Genomic DNA, 25,075 nt, shown 5'->3' on the forward strand with positions numbered 1-25,075 from the left:
CCCTTATTTCCAGACTTCTGTTTTCCACAAAGAGAATGCAGCGATATGTAAAAAGGAAGTCGATTCTGAAACCACACTTCAGTAGCCGAGGATCTCCAATTTAATGCTGTCCTGGCTTCTGCGTCTGGAGAAATCCCAGCCGTGTTTTTTTGGATATAGTAAGGGGAACTGTCTGGCTGTCTGGTGGGTTATGCACTGGGGTTAGTGGACTGTGAAGACCCAGAGGAGCCTGTGAGTCTTTACCATACCAGCAGGCCTGATCATCAGTAAAGAAGGGTCTGTATTAACATGAGGCTGATAAATCCAGAAATGTGCAGCTGCTGGCTCAAATCCTCCAGGAGCTCTCTAGTGACACTAGGTCCTGTGAAGTTTGCAGATAACCCGTTTAATCTAAACCGCAGTATAGGGGTCGACTCTCTAAACACTTGCACAGGGTGAATTGGAATATCATGCTGTCTCGTAACATTATGTCAAATGAACAAAGTTTAATGTTGAATACCTATCCTGACTGAGTTTCTTTATAGATTTCTTTCCCCATTATGCATTAGCCTTCTGCTCTTGCAGTATATACTAGCGTTCCCTTATGAAAGGTCTGTGAGATTTGCGGTTTCCTTAGATGCCATTAAAAAGATTTAAGTCTTTGCCTCTCTGGATGGTTAAACGTGTCAGTAAATGCACTTTAATTTTAGTATTTATGTTGGTATTTGTGGAAATTATTGCTATTGGTTTGTATCAACATTACATGAAAGCTGAATTTCAGAACACTTCGTGGAGACATAGATGAATGAATAAGCCATTAAATGTCGGTGTGGATCTGAATAGCTTAAAGTAAAATTGCCAGTTAGGTCATTGGGCTTTGCAGAGGATGCACACGCCAATTGCACTTGAAGTGTACCATTAAGCTTTAAGTTGTTCATTTTTTCATTGCAGGACTCTTGACAGTCCTTCCGCTTTTATATCATGTGGAAGTTTCACCTTTTTAATATTCAGCAAACTCCATCGCCCCAGTGCAAAAAATGGCTGGAATAAATGAACAAATGAATTCGTGAGTGTGCCACTTTTCTGAAACTGTTTGTGGTTTCTTACAAACCAAAGAGATTTTTTTGTCACTGTTGTGACTACCACTGCGCGTTTGAGATTAAAATTGTGGAAGCAGATTGAAACAACTCATCTAATGAACCCTACTCTCACGATGCCCCCCTGCATTGTGCCTTCAGAGCCCATGCAGCGAGGCTTTCTCATTCATGTTAATAGGCTGCTTCTTTAATGTTGAAAACGATTATTAACTAACACGTCAATCGTCGGGAAGTTGTTGCGCGCGTCTAACTTTGGTGGCATTGACTTTTCCCTTGGTGTCAACTTCAGAAGAAATACAAATGCGCGCTTTGCACGGCCCACCTACATCTTCATTTTCTTGTAATTTCTTCAAGCTTCCTTTTTAGGACTGGGGGTTGAGCAGATGCAGGTGGATGTATATTTATGAGGGGGATGTGTATTTCAGGGAGAAGCGGTGTTGTGAAAGGTGACCTTGTTAGATAAAAGGAGGGCTCGGAAGCCAAATGATGAAAGAGAATGGGATCATCCTGGGCTCATTAATGTGGATTTGAAGGTCAGGTAATTATAACAATAGACGTGTGGGCTGGCTTTGGCATCTGGTATTGTTGCTTTGTTATGATGGTGACAAGTCTGCGGAGGAAAGGGATTAATCACTGTGACACAAGCCTGTTGTCACATTGATACATTCAGACATCATAACACTGGTGCTGAGAGAAGCTGTGAAAACAACATAATTTCGACTATCAGCACTATATGACATGTACAATTGAGACTATGAATAGGTTTATGAAGCGACTAACGGGGCGCTCTCATATTGTAATTTGTATTTCAAAGTCAAATACAGCTTAAAGAAGGGTTCGCATTAAGCTATCAGCGATTCTGAGCAGTTAAGCCTCGTTTCTTTTCATAAGCAAATTGTCTTTCAAATCTGGGGATACAAGTTAAAAAGTGCTTCACATGACATCCTCGGCGCACAGCTGAGGTAGGTACTAACATTTTAACCCCTATGGGGGAAGCAAAGAGTACCACATGGGTTTTTAAGCTAGAAGAACTTTAAATTATGTGAACCAAAACCATTGTTTTACTCTTCTCAGTGGTGTGTGCACACTCACAGCTGGAGACACCACTGATGAGTAGTTGTTTTGATGTTATTCCCTAATGTGCTCGGGGTTCACTTAGACAACGCTTGGGTAGTGGTGCCCTACAAGTGTAGCGTCTGCACAGATGAGTCAAAACAAAGAAGTTGTTCACCCTCTGACATAATTTACATCACTTGGATCTAAGTGTATATTTGCTGGTTAGTGGAGTGTGCACTGCACTAAGTCATTTCCTTTTGGCCCGGTTGGTCATATTGGCCTCCTGTGAACTTGAGTTGCCATAATAAAAAGCAGGAATGAGTTGATGAAACTCGCCCTTACCTATAGGTGAGGTACCTCTGATCTCAAGTCAGTCAAAAACACAAGCAAAACCAGAAATGCTTAGCGTGTTTGCGTTTTAGCTTTCAGTGAATGTGTGTATGTGTCATTTTTTGGTACTTGATATGGAGTTGAAAGTCATTTGAAAGTATCTCAATCTCTGTTTTTAAAAGGCTTTGCTAATCCTTTTATATATAAAAATCTGGCTTTAGAGTTTTATGCTTTCATATTTGTGCTATGATTGCTGTATTTTGTAGAGTTTTTGAAGGTGTGCCCTTGAAAACTCAGTGTTCAGAATGGCCTCTTTGTTAGTCCTAATATTTGGGATGCTGAACATATTTGATTCTTAGGGGTTTCATGTTATACCTGCTTGTATTGAAAATAACTACAATATTTAAGAGTTACGTACTGTATATTGTTAATAACGCATATAATATCTTAACCAGTCATTTCTTTTTGTACAGCGTTTGGGGATTTATGGATACACTCTCTTTCCGCCTCCCTTGTCTCTTATTTCTTGTGTAAAAAGACGAAACGCACAGCTGTCAAGAGAGAACAGTTCCTCTTTTTTACAATTTTCTATGCTAGACATCCTGCTATATTGCTAACAGTATTTTGCCACAGTAATTGTGTAGAGAAAATGTGATATCATGACAGCCCTAAATAACAGGGTAAGGCTTTATGCGAATAGAGTGGACCTGAAATGGAGTCAAATTCTCAGTCTGAATTATTGTTTTAAATCCACCCCTGATACTCATGTAGATAGCAAATGTGTTTTTATGAGATTGAATTTGCTATAACGAAATACTGAAACTCTAGGAGTGCTCCTTTATTTTAAATGTGGATATTCTCACAGCGTAGGCCACGATTTAGAAACCACACTCCTGTTTTCTGATTTTTTTCAACACTAAACAAAAAACTGACGATCCAAATCAATCACGTCAGTTAACAAGGCTGTGAATATTGAACTGCCAGACACTTCACACTATAGATGTTAAAGCCAAATGCAGCACTCAGTGCTGGGCCACTTTTCTTGTGCATCTGGCACAGTCACACAAATGCCAGATTCCTTTGAATTCATTGTGCATAGAGTTGTTGCGCTTTAATTGATGCACACACTCCATATCAATGTCCCTGTTGTCGTTCCTGGCGCTCCTTTCATCTTCATCGACGTGCCAGTGACTCGCAATTAAAATTTCAGTAAATAGTTTGACGTATTGACGTCGAGATAACGATAGAGCTTTTTTAATTTTATCCACATTTCATGCACACCTTGTTACAACCATGACTTATTTGTTTGAGACAGTCTTTTTCCCCACATGAAGCCATTTTGTGTGTGAACGGACTTCTGGGATTGTGCCACCTCGGCTACGAGTTTGCCTGCCTCAGTGAGGCTCCTTGGGGACCTCTGTAAGATATAAAGAACAAAAGTGCCAACCAGTATTATCAGGCGAGGCAGCATGTGTGGTGCCGCATGCATTTTTAATGTGCCACAAATAAGAAATACCACTGTGTCCTCTCTCTCATTTCACAACTGGTGGCTCATTTAAATTTTATTTCTATTTGTGTGAATTTCAGCAGCTACTAAAAGCGAACAGCCTCCATCATTGACGCTTAGAGTAGTCTCGATTTAACACGGAGCTGCACAGACATGAGATGGGTTGCTCTAGATATCAAATTTGGAATGCTTCCATGTACACGCACGTATGCATTCGATGCGCGCGCATGCTATCACACAGTATCCGTGCTTGTTAGGAAGGCCGGTGGAGTGGAAAAGTCGGCTGTGTATGGAGCAAACATTATTCCACTCTAAAAGAAAGTCCTTCACTCCGCTGACTCTTTGAAGATCGACTTTCAGAGCTGACATGTTAAACATCAGAACACCAAAAAGAGGAACAGCTAATGACCGTCTAAGTGTCAGTCAAGCCTTCAAATGATTAGCTTTTATTTCCTGCAACTTTTTCCATTTTTTTTCATTATTCAAGGACTTCTTTTTTTTGCACTTCATTGTGCACAAGATGCTTATCATGTGCCTGTCAGACTAGCTGTGAGTAAGATTTCTAATTAAAGCCGAATAATAGATAATATGGCTCCTGGTAACAAAGAGCAGCTCTGTTGACCTAGTTAGTGCTTTTATTTGGGACAGTTTTTCTGTGTAACGTCACATTTGATAAAATCAGAACTCCTTCCTTGTGGACAGGTAAGGCACGCTTCAGAAGCAGCAGTGAGTGATGTGGAACAAAGCAAAGAGCGCGCTTATGACAGTTCATTTGTTCTCGGATGTATTTACTTAAAAAAACAACGACAAAAAATCTAAGAAAATGCTGGTAAGATTTGTAGACCCAGATAGGCCCAGCAGCGTTTTATTGCTGTGGTGGCTCTGGTTGCTGTGAAAAATTGCACAAGGATTTCTTTTGACTCAGCAACAGAGCAGGCAACCTGATCCATAAAGATTTTTTATTAGTTTCTGTAGCCCACCTTTTATCCCAAAGTCACAACGGAGCACACTATTAACGTCTGAGCTTGCTGAGAAGCGTGTGCGAGGCTGCTAAGGATAAGGTGAATGTGCATTTGATGGAACATATTTAAAAGGTTCAGTTAAGGTGGCAGAGAGCAGAAGGTAGACAGTGGATCTGTTTACCGCCTTGAGGTTTTGTGGTTATGGTCTAGCACTTCCTATTTAACTGCATGATCTAGGGCTCTGCTGACGACACCAAACATGCAACCCAGATCCATGCCTCGGTGCCCTCTGCACACAAACACACACATATACACACACAGGACTCATACACTGAAGTGCACAAAAGCCATTTTTATGAATGCTCTGCAAATATCTTGACACACTGAGATGAGACAGTGGATTCAATAGTCTTTTTTTCATTCTGTGTGTGCGTGTGTGCTGGCTTCTTGATACTATGCCTGTCACACTCTTCGGTGGAGATTCTGTTATCAATATTTTCTTGCCCTAAAAATACACAGCAGTGGTACCACTTTGTTTTCATTGGGTGAGGGGTATATGAGGTTGCAGTTGGGGTTAAGGGTTCAAAGGGCAGAAAGGAAGTAGGTGTTCCCACAGTGACAGTCCAGACACGTGTTTGATGAGCCAGCCTAACAGCATGGACCGGCACTTCCAAATGACCTACCATCTGCAGGCAATCTGGGGAGCCTTTCCACTGAGATTTATCTCCCATGTTTTGGCTACTCCTGGAATGACACACTAGCACTCCTGAAAAACTCCTAGTTATAAGAGCTACTGCTTCTGCTTTTTTTCTTTCTTGTCACTGCCAACAGTCAAGGCTTACCTTCACTACAACCAGGCTGAAAACTCAAGCTTGCACCTATATTTTGCCTGCTGTAATGGGATCCTTTCCCCTGTTTAAAAGGTGAAGAAATATTCTGTTCTGCCCGCTAAAGAGAGGATCGCAAAGAAGGAAATGCATAAACACACTTTGAAGAGACAACTCAAAATGTAGGCAAAAGGTAGAAAATAGATAATACGAATTGATATATGTTGGTCCAAAAGATCGCCAGACTGAGCCGAGAGCAGGGGAAACTGCAAGGAGGTCTAGTTTATAATTAATACGCACACTGTAAAATATGCATTATGGGATGGATGTGGCCAAATATGGATTTCTGTTTTGATTTTCACTCAGAATAATTGACGCACTTCTCAGGCAAGTCATACTGAATAAAGCACCAGCTCATAGCCTTTGTTGCTAGGAGTGCTGGCTTCTCTGCCAGCTGCTTCTTATTTGTCTTATGTCGAAGACCTGTTATTAAACCAAGTCCCCGTTCATTTTCACTTTTACGTGTTTCTGTTGATATGCATGTGGGCTGAGCTCGTTGAATCTGCGTGTTACTGATACAGTATTTTGTATATAGAAAGACAATCTAATTATTCAATGAGAGGAAACAGGAAAGGGCGGTGGGGGTGGGTGGATCGGGGGGCTCATAAAAGCACATAGCAACATTTTTACCTTTCCCCACAAGCGCACATTCATCGGACTGACTGCAAAGATGAGAACGCGCCTCAACTCCCAGTGGGCTATTCCCATAAACACATTAGAAAAGTATCTCGCATCTCAACCCCTGGCCTACCCTGTTCACTACTACCACTGCTCTGCCTCACACACACATACACATGCAGGAGAGTTGTGTCAGACTGATTAGCAACCACATCTCCAATCTCTGATTAGGTGTGGAGTAAATGAAGCGCCCCCCTCAGGCATGCATTTCCATAATGTCAGGTAATTAAACCCCAGTGTTTTAATAGCTCAGGAATAGGAAGACTCCCCAGGAGACTAGACAATGATGATAGACTTTGCTGAAAACTAGCATAGTATTAGCTTGCTTTAAGCTGGCACTGAAACTACCACTTACATTGTGCTTTTATACATGAATGACTTCAAACTTTGAAAATTTATGTCATGCAGAAAGATACACACTGATGAAAATTCCTTTAGTTTAGTGTTTTTTGGCTTCTGAGCTTCTTCTGTGATCTTCAAACATGAACAAAAAAATGTCCCAACCTGGTTATGAAAGGCTGTTCTAGAAACGACGCACATTCGAGTTGCGTGCTTTCCGTTGATGGCTGTCAGATTCCCGAGCTAAACAAAGGCTGGGAGAGCACGAGTGTCTTTTTCATCACAGAAAAACCTGGAGAGGTGCTATTGTAAACATGACAGTGCATTGTCAGTACATCCCTGTTTGAGTTGCTGTTTTTTTTTTGTTTGTGTACATTGGTGCTCTTATTGTATGTGCACACACATACACACAACAAAGGGCCTTTGATGAAACACATTCTGCAGTGGGAGAGGTTTTTTTTTTTAACAACATGAGTTATGCCCACTCATGTTGGGTCCCCAAGTGAGAACAATACAGTAATGCTTCCGCAGAAACATGCAGAAACTGAGTGAACTCCAGAAATCACTTATACATGTAATCAGACCAACAAAAAAAAAAAAAAAATCATAAAAGCCACAGGACTTTGCTGTGATTGGATTACTCTCCTTGATAGCACGCGTTCATTATCTATTACTTCAGCACAGAACGTTTCTGAGAAATAATAAGCTTTTAATAGGGAAGCATTGACTGCTAATGATACCCGATGCATAGCTGGATCTGAGGATCATTAAAGGCATGGCACGGTGTATGGTTCCTCCAATATCCACTGTATGAACTCCGCTTCAAACACATAGTCTACCTTCTTCCAGAAACTTGCAAATTAACAGATGTACTTTAAATCCCCTCTAATCTTCCTTCTCGCGTGTATAAGGAATGTCTGTTACGGGGCAAGAATGAAAACAGGTTCATCTTAATGATACTCTCTCAGCTGGTATATCACAGTGACAGTTAACTACCAGTAAACTACAGTAAATGGAGGGGACTCGGCCATTCGTGAACAGCACGGGTCATCCTATGAGTGGTGATGAACTAAATGGTCTGAAAGCTAACAATAGACATCAGTGAGCTACGCTTTACCTCAGGGGTCTTCTACGTATCTACAGTATGTCAGAAGCCTCGTGCTAAAGCCTTCCTCTCAGCTAATGTGCTGGAACAAATTGCTTTAGAAATGCAGCAAACCTGATACAGGGAGTGTTGACAGCAAGCTACTGTACACTTTTATGGCACATATGGCACATAACACATTTTCTTTTTTGGTGCACAGGCTTGTTGATATAACATGTTAAGGCCATTCATTTTATGCTATATTGTGACGATCATGTCAGTAATTTGGTGTTTAAACTTGCTGTGGATATGTGATGGTAGTGTCCTGTATTTATGTGACCAAGAACGGCATAACAATAAGATTGCTGCTGCCAATATTCTCATCCAGCCAGAATTCACACCAGCGGGCCGCTCTTTGTCAGTTTTTCTTTTCTAGTCTACATAACGTCAGGGAGAGAAGGTGAGAGGACAGCCCCACTCATCTGCTGAGGGACTGAAGTGCACAGTAAAAAAATAAGGGGATTATTTTTTAATTATCTCAAATTTGTTAATCACGAAAAGCTACAAAGTCCAGAAATAAAAATGTAAAGTTGGAAATGAACATATTAGGTTTTCTTTTAGCAATGCATTTGTGGAAAAACTTAAGCTAAAGCATAGAGATCCACCAGCTGCAGTTTTATTGGCTGATTCTCATTCAGATTTAGGAGCTATAACTGACAGAAGCAAACAAAAATCACTTTTCCATCAATACAATTTTTTTCTTGGTCCTTCACCCTGTCAGCAGTCAGCCTGTTTAATACCCACGCAGGATGAATACTGTCTAAAAAATACATGTGTATCATTATCGATCCTACTACATAGTAGTGAATTTAACCAGTGTGGAATTAAATGAAGTCTATGTTATTGTCATATTAAACTGCTATAAATTACAGGATCTTTTTAAAGTACATTTATGTTATTTAATTTCTTTTTTTTAAATGTAAACAACTGAAAATAGGTGCTCTGCAATTGCAAGTAGATAAAGATAATTACATGTAAATTTAACCATGTCAAACAAAAGTAGATACAACAGATTTGTGTAACAAAACAAATGCCAGTTACTTACATACATGCTCCATAATTTCCCTTGCAACTGCTTTAATCCTTTGCTCATACCGAGGCTGCTGGCTCGTGGCCGGCTCTGACCTGATGATTGGTTATCTTCGACTTTAACCACTTTCCATTCGTCAGCTTCTTTAAAATGTCCATGTTCAACTACCTTAGTGTGTTTGATTAGGGTTGTTGTTATGTTGTTGGTTCCCCTGTGGTTTACTTTGGGGAACTTCAATTGCAGTGAAAGGCTTCCACACTGATGACATGTTAGCACATAGCTGTGAGTGTACGTGACTATTTGCCTGTGCTGCTGCATGCTTTTTTCACATGCATGAAAGGGATGGACTCATATTTCGACATATGGCAGGTCGGTCACTGGTCAGGTCAAAGAATGCTGGAAATGAGCTGAACCTGGTTATTGTCCGGTTGATTGTTGCATCACTATTAAAACTGATACTTTGTCCTAGTGATAGAAATTTATGTTTGTTTATTGTTTTTGCAATAGTGTGAAACTCTATGCCAAGGTTATATTTCATGTACTGCACAGTTACCTACAGCATACTGTTAGTGTAGATTATAGTGGACAGACAGTAGAAACAGTTTATTGCTTGCAAATATATCTTCCAGTAGTGCCGTAATTTCTTACCGCGTCTCCATCAATTTGTGTGACATGTTCCCCAGAGAGATGAACAGACCCTGCAAAGCCATGACAATATCTGGATTCCACTGTTGCACAGTAGTATACAACTGTCTCAGACTGCACACTACTCTTAATTGCTTTTAATGAATCGCATGTCTTATTGAGCACAACCGCTGTGATTTTGCCAAAGAAAATCCGCCAAGGAGTGTATATTGAGTAGCTGCTGACTGAATCACACATTTGTTGCCAAGTTGCTAATTTGATATTTAAAGAAAAAAAAAAAAACTGCCTCACACATTGATCATTTTTGTCAACTGGAGATTTGATAAACAAACTGTTGGATGACATTCATGTTATATTTGCTAGACGGAGCTATTGAAATGTGTGATTATAGGTTTTTCCTTTCAAAACGATACAGAAATCTGTAAATTAACTGTTATTATTCGAGCCAGTTTCAGGCTCGTCACGCTGTGATCTCCTATACTGTTGAATTATCCATATTTATGCATGTTTTTTACATTTTTTTACTAAATGTACTTTTTTTCCCTCTCTTTTCAGCAAACTCCAGTCTTCTGGGAGGAGGCGGAGGTGAGTGAACGCTTTTGTTTTTCACTATCGCGTCCCATTGATTGCTCCTATGGTAAAGCAATTAAAGTTGCACTTATCAGATCAGGCATTCAGCACATCTGTTTCATTGAATTCATGGCAGATTTTAGTGTCTACTTCAAGTGTCTGTGTTAAATGCGGCTGAATGTAAGGCCAAAATATTAGAGCGTGGTACAGAGCAACCTTGCGCTGTGCCACACTGAGAGATGGTCATTACTTTAGCAGCCCGCCGAAGTACATTATCATCAAGGCAATGCTGGAAATCTGAGGCAGCCGATTGTAGTGTGGGAATAATGGTTAGGGAGCTCCAGTAGAATGCTACCGCCCAATCACACGGCTCTTCCTTTGTAAAATTTGACTTATGCAGTGACATGATTGAAATAATCATTCTTTACTGCAGTGAGATGAGGTTTTGGGTAAAATGCACCCAGTTACACTGTTAATTTTTAGTCCCCAGGGAAATTTTTCATATGTAGGGATGGTATGACAATGAAATAAGGTCACTGCTTCAGCCTTATATGTTTATCCAGCTACATTAACAGCCTTCAGTTGTATAGTCGGATCCCGACTATGACAGTCTGCCTTAGCACATCTATCTGTCTGATATAACTAATCAAAATACGTATTATAGATAAAATCTTCCCTATGTTGTGTTTTATGAAGGTCTCTATCACAGCAAACATTTTATTTCTTATGACACATTTTAATGCAACCATCAAACAGCATCTTCACTGTATCGTATATTGCCATTTTTCCCAATGTGTATGTGTTTATAGCCTGTATCATTTTATTCCTATTGCTGTGTTTTCTTTAGTGAGAAAAATGCAGTATTGTGGATGATTGGTTCACTTTTTATGCTGCATCTGCTTTCTTTCTGGTCAAAACTATATAGTTCCTTTTTAAAGAGGTTTTATAATTTGTGTACCAAAAAGAAAGGCACATGCTGCACCTTCTGATTACGGTGCTTCTGCATTTATTCAGTCATTAGGGTTTACCACCTGGCAAAGATGACTCATCAGAAGCAAAGGATGGGCAAAAAGGAAGATCAAAGCCACTCGACGGTTATATGCTCTGTGCACATGGTGTCCATTAGAGTGTACGTTGAGCTGTTGAAACCTTATTCGCATTTAATCATGCAGCTTGGAGTGGCCCTTATCTCGTCTGATACATTTTTAAGACTGCAAACTTGCCGTGTAGAATCTCAATCCATCAGCAGCATGAAGAGGCCCTCAGCGCACAGCCATCTTAGGAATTTCTGTGATTGAGATCAGAGGGTCACAAACATGGTTCTCCATAACCAAGCCAGACCCTGTAAAGCAGGTATACTGTCCGCCTGAATGGTGTCTGTCTCCGCTGCGGTCGACTCGCGTTATCGATTTGCCGCGTACAAAGAAACACAAGAAGCAATTCTCTTTGCTATTACATTTTCATTATTGTTATTTTGTGCCAGATCACCTTTTTACAGTTCTTTAAATCTTGGCCTCGGTGATTGATCCAGTTTCTATTTCAACTAATAATAGCTCTGAGGATATTACAGATTGCTCTGTTTCATAACAGCAGCAGCGAAAAACGGAGGCGAATTGGAGGCTGTCAACATGAGAGCGTGAGATCTTATGTGTCAGTTAATGTTGTACTTTGCAAGAAAACATTTTAGCTGATTGTAACCTGCAGCTGCGCTTATTAACTCCAGAGGAATTTCTAATTGTAGCAAGTGCCATTTTTTTGAGAGCAAAGCCTCTTTTCATTCCTAATTGACTTCCAGCGATGCTATTCCTAAGTTACTGGCACAGGATACGAGGTCGGTTAACTAAAAAATGCAGAGAGTCACTTTTAATGTGCTAATAATGACCATAAGTTGAACAACATGCATGTCATACATCCTTTATGTGTATTTTTAAGAAGAGTAAAGGAAGAAGAAGCCAATTTCCACTGCTGCCTTATTCACAAGGGTCGCCACAACGGGTAGTCTTTCTGTTATTCTTTTTTTTTGGCCATGGTAAACAATGATGACTATAACCAGAGACAGATTACTATCATCTACCAGGGAGCTGAAATTGTTATTTTCCCCCTAAAACAAAGCACTACACCGTTTGTCTTTTATCTGCATGAGGCCAAGAGGGGTTTTATCTTCCAGTGTCTTTATCACTCGAAGGTGTCTGCTAAACCTGCAAAACTGTTCTCTCTGTTGTCACCCTGCCCTCCCTCTCTACCTCTATCTGCGGTTTGGCATGTGAAGACCTCCTGCCTGGTGGCGGCGAGGATCGATGTGGAGAGGAGATGTGCTCTCATATAGGGTCCTCCTTATCTCCCAGCTGTCTTTTCGGGGCTCTGCAGAGGGGTAGCTTCACAACAGGATGATCCATCATGCTGGCCTCACACACCTGAGCCATGTGTAACTCTTAACAGTTCTGGAAGTAGGACTCTGAACAGCTCAGGAAAACTGGACATTGGCTTTACTTTATTTAAGTTAGTTTACCACCTAGGTGTACTTTGAGCACCCCTGGCTTTGCATGGTCTCTGTTATTCCCCCATACGATAAGATGTCTTTTCACAGAAAAAGGTTTTACTTCTCTAGAATGCATCACTTATTCAAGTGTGGCATGTGGTCACAGCAAAACAGAAACAGAGTTTTGCTGGTGATTGTTTTGTCGCAGTCAGAGTAGTGTGAAAAGATGGAAATAAATGACAACAAAGCTCTTTCTGAGCCTTTTTCAGTGCACAGGAACACTGCATTATATTTCTGGCAATAGTTATACAGAGAAACGATTCATAAGAAAAGATTCTTATGCCCTGATGCTCTATTAAATCCTTAGAAATCACTGATGGGAATTTTCTCTGGGTTATGCATCTTCAGTATTATGTACGCAATGGGGTTAACCAAAATAGCACTGTTATCTGCTTTAGACATGTTGGTCTCACTGGGATTTCAAACATACATAGAGGGAAATAACAATGATCTCTGATAATAGCACGCCAAATGAGGCCTCTGTGAATAGAGGGTAATTATGAATGGTACCAGGTTGCTCTTGTGATGTGTGTCACAGCATGGCTGGATGCTGGCACAGTCCCAAAAGAATAGACCTAATGTAAACATCACATTGCCTATTCTGCCTTCCCCGTCCCTTTGTCTTTTTTTTATCCACACATACACAAACACAAGCATTCAAGTGCAAACAGGGCTATGCAATGATACCATGAAGCCCTGTGTAGCCGGAGAGGGGGAGCTTCACTTGCCTTTGATGTCTCCATCCAGGAGGGGAATTTGCTCATTAGCATTCTAACCAGAACCATTGCCCTTTTAGCACTAGGCTTTAACTAGACCACCCAAACAAATCGTTCTTCTCAGGTTGGACCTCCTTTCTGTGCTCCAGTCAAGCAGTGGGTCACTGACATGGCTTGTTGTGTGTGTCTTGGCTTGGGCTAATTCAGCCACGGCTGTGGTCACTCTCTCAACCCGTCCAGAATGACACAAACGCCTAGATTCTTTAAAACAGGGCTAATAGCATTTAAAAAGTCTGCATTTTAGGTGAGCCCTAAAACAAATATATATCAATGTCGACGTGTTTATCGATGTTGCCTGCGTTACTTGTTACGTAAGAGCCGCAGGCCTTTTAGCACTCTTCCTATCCTAAACGCTGGCATGAGTCATGGAAGGTATTAACACATTATAATAGATGAGAATAATTATGCTTGCTGTCGTGGTGCTTACGTCCTTTGTCCTCTTCTGCAACTAAAGATGTCATGGGATGTAGGCTCCCGAAGATATGACAAGGCAATCGCTTCTGCCTCTCCTCAGATGTGAAATGATGTGAAAACGCCTGCATGACGACCGCGCTTTACAAACACAGTTAACAGATGGAAAACAAAATGTTCCGAGTTCTGGCCTTTAAGTGAAATATGAGAAAAGATTGCTCATGGTAAAATTATCCGATCAGAAGTGCAGAGCATCATCATCAATACGGATGCACCAGCACTGTGCTGTAAATGCAAGGCTGGCCATTATCGCAACACAACGGTTAAAAAAGACAAAACACGTGTTCGGTTTTAAGACATGTTTGAATAATCCTTTGCTGAGATTCCTAAGTGCTCCGCTGTGCTTATCTTTATCTCCATTCGTTATGCAAAGAGCTCTGTTTTCTTTTCCTGTCACCTCCAGGTGAACCATTATCCTCTGTCTGGCTCTTACCCGGGGCTTGTTTATTGAGTCGATTGGAGGGGACCATGCAGGGCGCTGTGCGGTTGCAGGGGGAGGGGTATAGGTCGAGATATAGGGTGGTGTTGGGTGACGGTTTGGGCGAGATGACTTTCTGTCCCTTACACAGCTCCCTGGAAGCCCCCAGACTAATCGCTCAAAGATGACGTATTATTCTCATAACTCAAAGATTACACACTATGCTTGACTGATGGTCCTCAGTTCACAGATGGTAGTAACAGCCATTAGCATAACTTATGAGAGAGATAGCGTATTTCCCCATGGAGTAACCTAAATAATGTAAAATGATAAATTGAATACAAAGATTCCTCAGTCAGTGGGGCACCCTTGGGATTTACTTATCTCCTCATATTTAGAGAAGAGTTAGTTACACTCTGATCTAGGCCTGCCCTGTATTCGTGCTGTAATATTCCATGTTCTTTTTTAAGCGTGTTCAAAACAGCAGTGATGTACTGTAACTGTATACTGTAGCACCCAGCAGTTCTCTCTCTTTATCCGTGTAATTCAATGACAGCAGCTCAGTAGGCCTGGGTCAGGACATGTGCCATGCAAGTATGGGAGTGCCCTCTCACATTGGTTTTAGCCAGTCAGGCTGATTTGAATAATTGAATTAAAAAATATATTTGAATTGGCCCCATTCTTGCATAAGCAAGGAAAGTCATTTTGTAAATTGCACTTACTTAGTGAAATTATAAAGCAACTTAACTCTACAAATCTCAAGTGTAGTGAACTTTTAAGTGAGTGTATGCATTAAAACTGCACTGTGTGCTACCATTGAAGTGTTTCCTTGCCTTTATTAAATGTGTAGCACAGTGTAATGCTGGGGTTATATGCTATAAAGCCATAACAATCTGCTCGTCTTACTGGAATCTAGATCCGTTTCTTTTCCTTTTTTTTTTAATCAAAAGTGCTTTTAGTGTCTTGCAGCAAGATGATGAATTATTTGTGTTGTATACAACTGCATCTTCACCTAAAGCGACTCAGCGCGTCAGTCATCATATTGAGTAATTATCGCGTGAGAAGCGTCCTCATGCCGTCAGATCATTTATGACGGAGGTGATGTGATTTAGAGGGCATTCCAGTGAAAGTAACAGGACAAGGTTATCTGCTGGACTGCAGTTTGTGATACCCAAATAATGGTGAAGATAACATTGCCGTGTGAAAGCTTTAGCGTGCCATTTCTGTCTTCCCATGCCACCACAGAGAACAGTCACGATGAACAACCCCCTCTCTTGCTCCTCATCCTCCAATCAGCAATGATGGATGGACTAATTGATGCAGAGTGATTGGGCCATTTATTTTATCCTACAACAGTGGGTTCCATATTTAGGATTAGCGCTGCATTATAATGGGAAGGGAAGAAGAAATGGCCAGCGAGCGAATGAATCCGAGGGGGGTAAAGAGGGACACTCTGAGGAACAGTTATAAAAAATGTAGAGACAAAAAGAGGGAGAGAGAAAACAGTCATGCAGCTGTTACGAGCAGCGTTAACGGGACTGGTTAGTTGTGTAATGCTAAGCTTATGAGGCATAAGGGAGTGTTCCAGAGAGTTTATGGTGAGGTCAGTATCCACGAATAAGAGCGAGCGAGAGGGGCATATAGTTTCCACGTGTCCCGGTATCCCTCGCTCAGCCTATGAATCATTCATCTCTGTCCCCATGTATAAATCAAGCTGCCCGCTGTTGCCTGCGGCAGTCATGTCATTAGCTCGTTGATGGCATCGCTTGATCTCTGGCACTGCAGTGCAGGTGAGGGAAGGGGTCTAACTTTAAACAGCACACATAGCAGAAGCATATCAAACTTTGTAGAGCTTTTGCTGGTGGCTGTGGTATAGTGAGCTTTATGGAGCCGTAAAAGAAGCATGTTTCCCATGCACGTTTCCTTGAAACCGCTCTCACATCTGCCGTTTTCGGGTTGTAAAAATGATCTTTCAACACTGTAATTTGAATGTGCTTTTTGAGAGCACAAGGTTACTACAAATCTGACTTTGTTGGCCTTTGAGAGTAAAGCAGAGAGAAAATTAGGTGTCTGTGATGGAGACTTACACCAGAGATTCTCTAAAACGTGATCACCTATTTTCTATGTCATTTTCAGGCTGATCCAGAGTCTTATGTGGCCTTTTGCCACTAAAGGGTCATTTGAGGTGGAGAGCTTTACTTCTCTAGAATCTCTTCCATCGCCTATTGAGTGAGAAGACTGAGAAACCTCGGAGCCTTATCGGGTTTAAATGCTAGCTCTGCCAGTCACAGAGTGCTTTTACACTTTGACTTACAATCATGGTAAAGTATAAAGTGCTTAAAATGCATATAAGCAGTCCTCGCTTTTTTGAACAGTTCCGGTACATACCTTTTGGCGTCCACCTTTCTTTGCTTTTGCACACATTTGAATGTTCCTACCTCTGAATCATTTTGTTGCAAATAAATATATGTGATATTACAGTCAAGGCCTCTTCTTCCCTCAGGGTTGCTGTTCTAAACATATTGGAACTGCTTGTTTTACTTCATGTTTCACCCTTGGAGCGTCTCTCTCTCTGCGTTTTGTGCTCTCTCTTGCTGTCTCTGAAAGGAGAGATATTTTGCACTCCCACAACATGTAGATTTCAGCTTCTCGGTAATTCACTTGCTTTTGTACAACAATGGATATTCAACCTCGTTTAAGAATCGTCCACCTTATTCTGTCGCCCCTCATTGAACACAACGTGAGAATACCACCACAGGGCTCAAGGAGCAGGCAAGAAAGTGTCAATTTAGTTCTCTTCCACACTGCATCACACATGACCTCCCCCCGTACCCCAAACCTCCCTTTTGTTCACCAGCATTTCTGGGTCACTTGTTAAGATTTTAGACAACTCAGTGCATTGCCAACCACAGTGTCAGAGCACATTTGTATCCTGCACGGGCTTTATTGTGGCCGTTTTGGGGTTGGATCCTGCACAAAGTTAAAGGTGCTGTCTGTTTTTGCATACGTGTGTCTGTGTGTATTACATATATATGCCTCCTATTAACTGTGCACTGTCATGACAGTGGCTGTGAGTCTGAGTGGTACTGTGGAAGCATTTGCTTGCATGATGGCATGTCTGTGTGCCTGCATGAATTTAAACGCCAGTGTGCTTGTGTGTGTGTGTGTGTGATCCTTACTCTGGCATAACTGGATGCTGAGTTGTCTTGTCAGTTGACTCAGTGGTCAGTTTTGGTCCTGCTGCCCCCAGCAACGCACTGTGGAGTGATGAGATCTGACAGACGGGAACAGTTCTTAGCAGGGCACTACCCCATCCCATAGTCCCACCAATCATGGCAAGGCTATTACAAGGACATCAAGAGCTTAGGCACACGCTCACAAGTGATTCAGCACTGGCTGACATGCCAATATACCAATCATATGAAACCCTGTCATTTTTGAAAACATTTACCCAAGATTGCATCCTGAGAAATATTTTGTTCCAATAACACAGAAGGGACAAAAGGGAAATAGATAGTCTGAAATATACATTCAGGTATTTAAACACTGAGGCTCACTATAATATTAAAAAAGGTATTTTAAAAAATGAATTTGTGATGACTTTCCTTTAAAGTTTAACAATTAATGTTCTTAACATGGTGGTTCAATTTATTTCCTCTACCCTTTATACTCTTTATAGTGTATTTTTACTCTGCCTTTAAGCAGAACCATTAGCTAACTCTCGAATAACCTCACTCTTTGAGCCAGCCACAGTGAGCAGAATGATCTGTTTTAAATAAATGCTTAATTTAGCACATACTACACAGATTATTTAATAAAGTCAGCATGCTACTGGTGTGGGCCTGAAGTGGTCTGTGGTATAATTCTCCTTCAGCTTCTAGTTGCTGTTATTAACATGAGACCACACACTACTGATGGGAGGGAACCAAATAGGTGTGGTAGCTGGTACAATTACTGATCTGCATTCTGTGATGTTAATGTGCCATGTACTATTCTGCTATGTTAACTGTTGTTAGCTGCTGGACCAATGCCGTATGGGCTGATTTAGCAAAACGCACACGTGCAAACTGCACGTAGTCGAGGTTTGCATTTTGCACCACAAATAAACATCCAGAGGCCTGACTGCTCCCGACTATAAAAGTGTACAGTTACATTAAGGTGGTATATAGATATAAATCCATACACTGCACTGGTAAATAGTGTCTTTTAACTCACAGAGGGAATATTTAGGTGAGCATTTCTAAATTGCTGGCTGGTGGCTGATTAGTGGCACTTTTTTTGCGCTATCTGTGCAGAAACTGACCCGCTACAGCCTCATGCCAACTAGTAACAAACTGTCAAGCTTTCTGCATCTCTCATGGGGCAGCCTAGTTAGCTGTGTCTGACAGGCCTCTTGCCTACAAGAAAGGTTTGAGTCCAGGGAGGGCAAAGCAAGCTCCAGAGGAAAACTGTCATCTTTTTTTCAGACCACAGGGAAGAGGAGGAGTTTCTCTCACCCTCCTTCTCTCTGTCTCTCTCTTTTTCACCCTCCCATCCTTCCCTGTGTATCAGCCTGTTCCCCTGGTGAAGATCTTCACTTTCCCACTGCCTGTTATGCTCCTCTTAGCCTGACTGTGCAGAATAAACAGATGGGTGTCAGAGGATGAAACACCAAGCTTCCCCGAGGAGCAGGGCCCACCGTTTTTTCAACCCACTCGCAGTTTTCTCCTGCAGGGCCGCAGCAGCCATCCCAGTATGCTAGCTGAGAATGACACCAGGACAGGCAGTTAGACTGAGGTGAAAGACGCTCCATGTGTCCTTCTTAAGGGAAAGATGAGCGTTTATACCACGGGGATGATGCCCGCCACTCCACCTAATCCTCTTTTCCCAGACACTTCATTATCACCTGCATTCTGCAGCCACAGTATGTGTGTGCTGGCAGATCTCTGAGGAAGCTACAGAAGCTCGTGTAAAAGTGCAGTGTGAGGAAGGAGCACTGAAAAAGCGAGAGAAAGATGAGGAGGACGGCGGTATGAAGAATGACAGTGGATACGCAGAGTAAAAGGTGTGGTGGAGGTGGAGAACAGATGTCAGATGTAGTGGGTGGTAGTGAGAGGTAAACAGTCGGCGTAATGTCTTCTCATTTTCTCTCCACATATATAAACATATATATATATATATAATATATATATAATTATATATATGTATATATATAATTTTTTTTCCTCATTTCAGAAGCCGACACCATGCCAAACTGTCCTCCCATCAAACACATCACTTTATCAATTAAAGTGAATAAACCATTAGTGGATTTAGCTAAATAGCTAATTAATAAGCATTTTTTGTAGGGTTTAAAATTGACAAATGTAACAAATTGAACTAAACGATCACATGTATTCTAGGAGAAGATGTTAGATAGGACTTGATTTTTCAATGTACACAGACCAATTAATACCAGTATTTTTGTTGTTTTCTGTGTCGGGCATGAGCAGAGACGTCTGCTGGGAAGAAGATTAATTTCTGAGTGGGAGAGTGCAGCAAAGCTATTTGAGCCCACTGAAACATGTTGGCTCTCTACTGTGAGACTCGCATTAGCACATGCCATAATTGATGGAGGAGCATACTTAGCAGTAATAATGGGCATGGGCTTTATAGGGGGTGGTATCAAGACATTATTTTCAGAAAGCTCTAATTAAGCTTTTTTGCTGTGGCTTTGGTGCAGCTGCGACTGTCCAGTGTCATCGGGAATGCTTTCTCTGATAAACACGCCGCTTGCCAATCGGTTTGTTCTGGGCCTCCAATGTGCAGGGAAAATAAACAAGTTCATCAAACAGTGCGAGACAGCGCTCCTCTCCACTGACTCTAGTCCTGGCCCTGATGAAATGGCAATCAGCTCAGTGCCATTGGGAGCCATTGTGTTTACAGTCAGTGGGTGGATAGACTGCTGCTAGCTGGGGGAGATTAGACCTTTGAGACCAGCTGGGACATTCCCGCCACCGCGCAACTCCACCTGTGAAATTGCAAACGAGACCACGTCCCTCCCCTCGACCTCCGTGGCTGGTTGAGTGATCAGCACGACACTGACACTTTGCGAGGTTGGTCACTCAAATTAAACTGAGACCCGGTGTATACGAGAGCGTGTGAGTGTTTTGAGGGTGGAGGCGCATGAAAGCAGACACAGCTGTAGGTCAAGATGTGGGTGGGAAGGGACACAGTTGACTTTGATGTCACTTCTCCAACCACTCACCTCCCTGGAACGTTTCTTCCCGATTCAGATTGAAGATTCACTCTTCAAAATTCTCTCCCGCCGTCTTTAAAATAAGGAGCGAAAGTTATCACGAGGTCGCCGTTTTTTCGCAGGCCGCGTTCTACATAAACAGGGTAAACCTGAAGGAAATCCGGCAGGATAGAGGGTAGATGTGAGCCTCAGCTGACAGCCCCTGGAACGTGTTTCTCCCCCTTGGTGGGGCAGCGTAGAAAACCTCACCAAGCGTGACAATAACAGAATGCCAAAACATGAATCGGGCCAAATGAGCTGTGAACGCAAACAAAGTAGCGAATTTGTTCTGTGGCATTTGGGGTGGACATGTGTCCCCTCAGCATGTTAAATACTGCACCCAGTCTAACTGACAGACAGGAAGGCGGTGAAAAATGAAGAATAATTAAGGAAAGAGGGAGGAAGAGACAGAAAATGAAGAAAAGCAAACAAAGCGGCAGGATAAAGCCATGTCTCACACGGTTATTGATGTATATATATGTTCTTATTCTAGGTTTGCAGTGTTTCTGCAGCTATGCTGTTTCTTTGGATCCCACCAGAGATTTGTCATGTCTTATGGTAAATTTACTGAAGCATAAGCTGAAGCGCTGGAGTACTTGTTCTGTTTTGTCTTCCACTGAGAATTTCTTGGTCTGTATATGACTTCATATTACCTCATGAATATTGATATCCTGTAATTTGTGTCTGACTTACGTTCGGATGCTTCTTTGTGCTTTATGTGTAAAAAATACGCACACACACTGACTCTATAATCCTGAGTCTGGCTCAGCTGTTAAATGTTTTATTTACTGAGCCTTGATGAGATAAGAGCCGGGTGTTTTGGAATGTCTGTTTGAGGACATCAGCATGCCTCTCTGTGTGTGTACGCTTCTTTTAAGTGCTGATTGGTCATTTGGCATCCGTCCCTCAACACCAAAATGGACTCTTGGAGCAACTCATGAAGGCTATAAACATAAGCAGCTGATAGCGGGGCTACTCTGAAAGAGGGGGGGAGAAAAAATAATAATCTTGATAATACACATTTCTTTTGAATCGTTCTGCAGGGCTATTCAACAAATGCATTTTAGACTTTTAAGTGTGTTGCTGATTAGCGAGGAGCTTAACGGTTTGTGGGGATAGATTGAAACACTGAAATATATGCAACAATCGCTCTCTCTTTTTACATGTAATACTAAGGCAGGCCAGTTAAGGAATCAAAAGAGCCTAACTGCACGGAAAATGGATCTGTGCTGGGTGGCTTGTTAATTCCCTGGTGTGCCTCCTGAGGTGAATCGCTCTCGATGCGGACGTTGTCTTTGATCGTTCACAAAGCATGTCGTAGCAAGGTCTGCACAGGCACCCAACAGATGGTCATTAAATCGTGCATTATATTTTACTGGAGCTTTTTTTACATTCCTGCAAGATCTCTGGGCTTTTATTGCTGCTGTTTAAGATGGCCAGCATGCTGATTGTAAACAAGCTGAGACTTTTTTTTGTGAGTATGCCAATAGAGCCAACAACAATGTGCATGGAAACATTGCATAATTATCACTTAGCACTTCCACTGCTTACAGAGGTATAACCATTAGACAGGATTAGCCTTTACATTTTTATTGATTATTGGATGTACTTTAAAAAACAGTGTTTAAGGTGTAAATAGTGTAAAATGGTATGCGGCCTGCTCTGAAGAAGCTCACTGTTTTTAGATGCCATCAAACCCTAACAGAACCTTGCTCACCAGCTGAGCAATAATGATGACCTCTGAACTCCAGTCAGCTGTGCTTCAGCAGCTCGCCTTAGTGTCAGTAAGCATCACGGAGACAGTAATCCCTAATTACCTCTGTATGATTGGCTACAGACCAGAAATGGAAATCCACCTTAATGATGTATGTCATCTAGCTGGCATTTAAATTGCTGACTTCCACCAGCTACCGCAGTAAAGCGAGAAACAAATGTTCAAATCTCTTCAAGGTGACTCTGGTCTGGGCCTGTGCATGCAGAAGCAGAAAGCTTGAGAGCGAAACTGCGAAACTATAGGAGGTAATGGAAAAAGAAAATGTTGATGAAGTTGTGTGTAATGCAACTTAATGTGCAAACTGAGCCAGCGGTTTTGTGGTTTAGCAAGGCTTCACCGGTTACTGGATCCAACTTGGTGCTGCCTTTGTTTTTCATCGCGTTTCTTTAACACGCGATATGCTGTATGTCTCAGCATGCACTATAGGAATGTTATGCAAAAGCAGATATTAAAATTACATAATTCAGTGTTTAAAGTATCTGTTTTTGGCTTGCTGTAACTGTGGTTTATGCCCATCTGTTTATGTTTTTGCACATCTACATTCAGATCCAAGTGCAACACCCTCCTTTAACCTGCTTGAGCTTGAATATATATTCATTTGCATTAAATGCAAATCTATTTCAGTTCAAACTGTTGCAAATGAACTCTTTTGAACACCCACTCAAACTCCTACATAAGCCCACGTTCTTTATTCATTATTTTGTCATGTGAATTTTGCTGCACCATATAGCCTTACCAGATCTTTTCATATTAGCAGGCAAAAGAGGGACAAAGGCTATGTGTTATATTGGTATGGAGGCCAAAGTTCCTGACAGGGCAATTTGCTGTCTTTTCTTTTTGGTGAGGGGAGACAATAGACAGCTGTAGGCTCATTCGGGTTCCCTGTGTGCTGCAGTGTGAAAGCAGCTTGGCTTTTTGCCCCTAGGGTCAGTGCAGGGATCTCAAACACCACGACTGATGAGCACTAATCGGGCCTCCTCGGCAAACACAAGCCTTTCTCTGTAACCTTCAAGCCGTGAAACACAATTTCCAGAGGCAGTGGGGAGTCCAGGGGACCACGAAGTCAACAAGCAAATTGGGGGAGTGGTTGCAGAGCACACACAACACACAGTCACTACATCTGTTTTCAATGTAGCAACCTGATAAGTCCCTGCTTTCAGAGGTAATCCAAATTAAAAATGTAACAACATTTATTCGCCTATATTTCACATTTTAATATAGAAGATGTTTGTGAAAACAACCTTGTTGTAAATAACTTTTTATGTTGTTTGACAATACTGACACACCATTTATTGATCGTACCAATTAGCAGTTTATAGAAGTGGTTGCTACATAGGACGAACGGTCTCATGAGATCCAGTGCACCAAACCTATAATGAATTATAAATCTAATTTTAGTTCCCCAATGTTTTTATATTTATAATTCATCCCTCCGGTAATGTTGAAGCTGTGCTTGTGTTCGAGCTTTATTGCAATACTTTATCTTATACATTGACACGTCTGCTGGTTGTCTATGTAAATAAGAGCAGACAGACTTAAGAAAGTGTAATAAGAAAAAGTCTTGTAAATAACAAACTACAACACCCGAAAGGATCATTACATTGTAATTTGAAAACATGCAATTATTATTGCATGTTTATTGACCTATTCCTTTGTGCATTATAACTGATACATATACTGTATCTTTTTGTGTGTGTGGGGTTTGTATGGGTTTATATAGGTGTATCTATTAACACCTCCTATTGTATATTTTTCAAAGAAGCATTAATTTGAAATGTTTCATCTTTTACATATGAACTGTTTTGATGACAGCTTAGCGTTGACCTCCTTATTTGATAGATTTAACCACCCGTACACGAGCAGCATTCCTTTCATTGCAGCGACGACTGGAGCTGATTAAAGAATTGAAATGGTCCATTTAACCCCTAACACAGGCAAGACCTACCTGTGTGATGGTACCATTACTTTGCAGTAATTCCTGCAGGCGGCAGCTTGAATTGATCCCCCCTCAGCCATCAGGAAGTTTTAGTGCTGCTATGTGTGTGCTCAAAGCCCAGTTTAATAAAGCTAGCTGGTCATGAGCAGTTAAACCAGAGGAGAACAATAAATAAACAGACTCGCTCTGTCCTCATCTACTCTACCACCACTTTCTTCTGCACCACTTCAGCCACATGGAAGTGCTGCATGCAGAGAGGTCAGCATGTGGGCATGGCTGGCTTCTATCTGGGGACCGGCACTGACCCCCTTGGTGCTAGTATTAGACCAGCACATCTGGGTGAGGGTTTTATTACATATGTATATATATATATATATATATATATATATATATATATATATATATATATATATATATATATATATATATATATATATATATGTAGTAAACTCTAAATAGTATACTTTATGGGAAATCAGTGTTTTTATTATGCATAAACATGGTGATAGGAATGTGTTATGAGACTGCTGCCACAACACAGGCCATCGGTGAGGCAGATTGATGTTGAGGGGCCTGGCCGATGGAGATAGAGTTTATCTGCTGCAGGCTGGGATATGAAATCTAATCACATGAGTGCCAGGTGAGGAAGAGCAGCCGCAGATGAGCCACTAACGCACACCA

At 41.5% G+C, this 25,075-nt stretch overlaps 1 protein-coding gene across 1 annotated transcript in view; it reads left to right on the forward strand.

Annotated features, from left to right (window-relative positions):
- Window positions 1-25,075, forward strand: part of macrod2 (mono-ADP ribosylhydrolase 2) — a 397,426-nt gene that overhangs the window by 108,428 nt on the left and 263,923 nt on the right. Inside the window, exon 4 of the mRNA XM_031737688.2 lies at window positions 10,210-10,239. Within this exon, the coding sequence (XP_031593548.1) occupies window positions 10,210-10,239 (30 nt within the window). The remainder of the gene's footprint in view (window positions 1-10,209; window positions 10,240-25,075) is intronic.

The sequence above is a fragment of the Oreochromis aureus genome, linkage group 13 (genome assembly GCF_013358895.1).
Source record: "Oreochromis aureus strain Israel breed Guangdong linkage group 13, ZZ_aureus, whole genome shotgun sequence".
Lineage (NCBI taxonomy): Eukaryota > Metazoa > Chordata > Actinopteri > Cichliformes > Cichlidae > Oreochromis > Oreochromis aureus.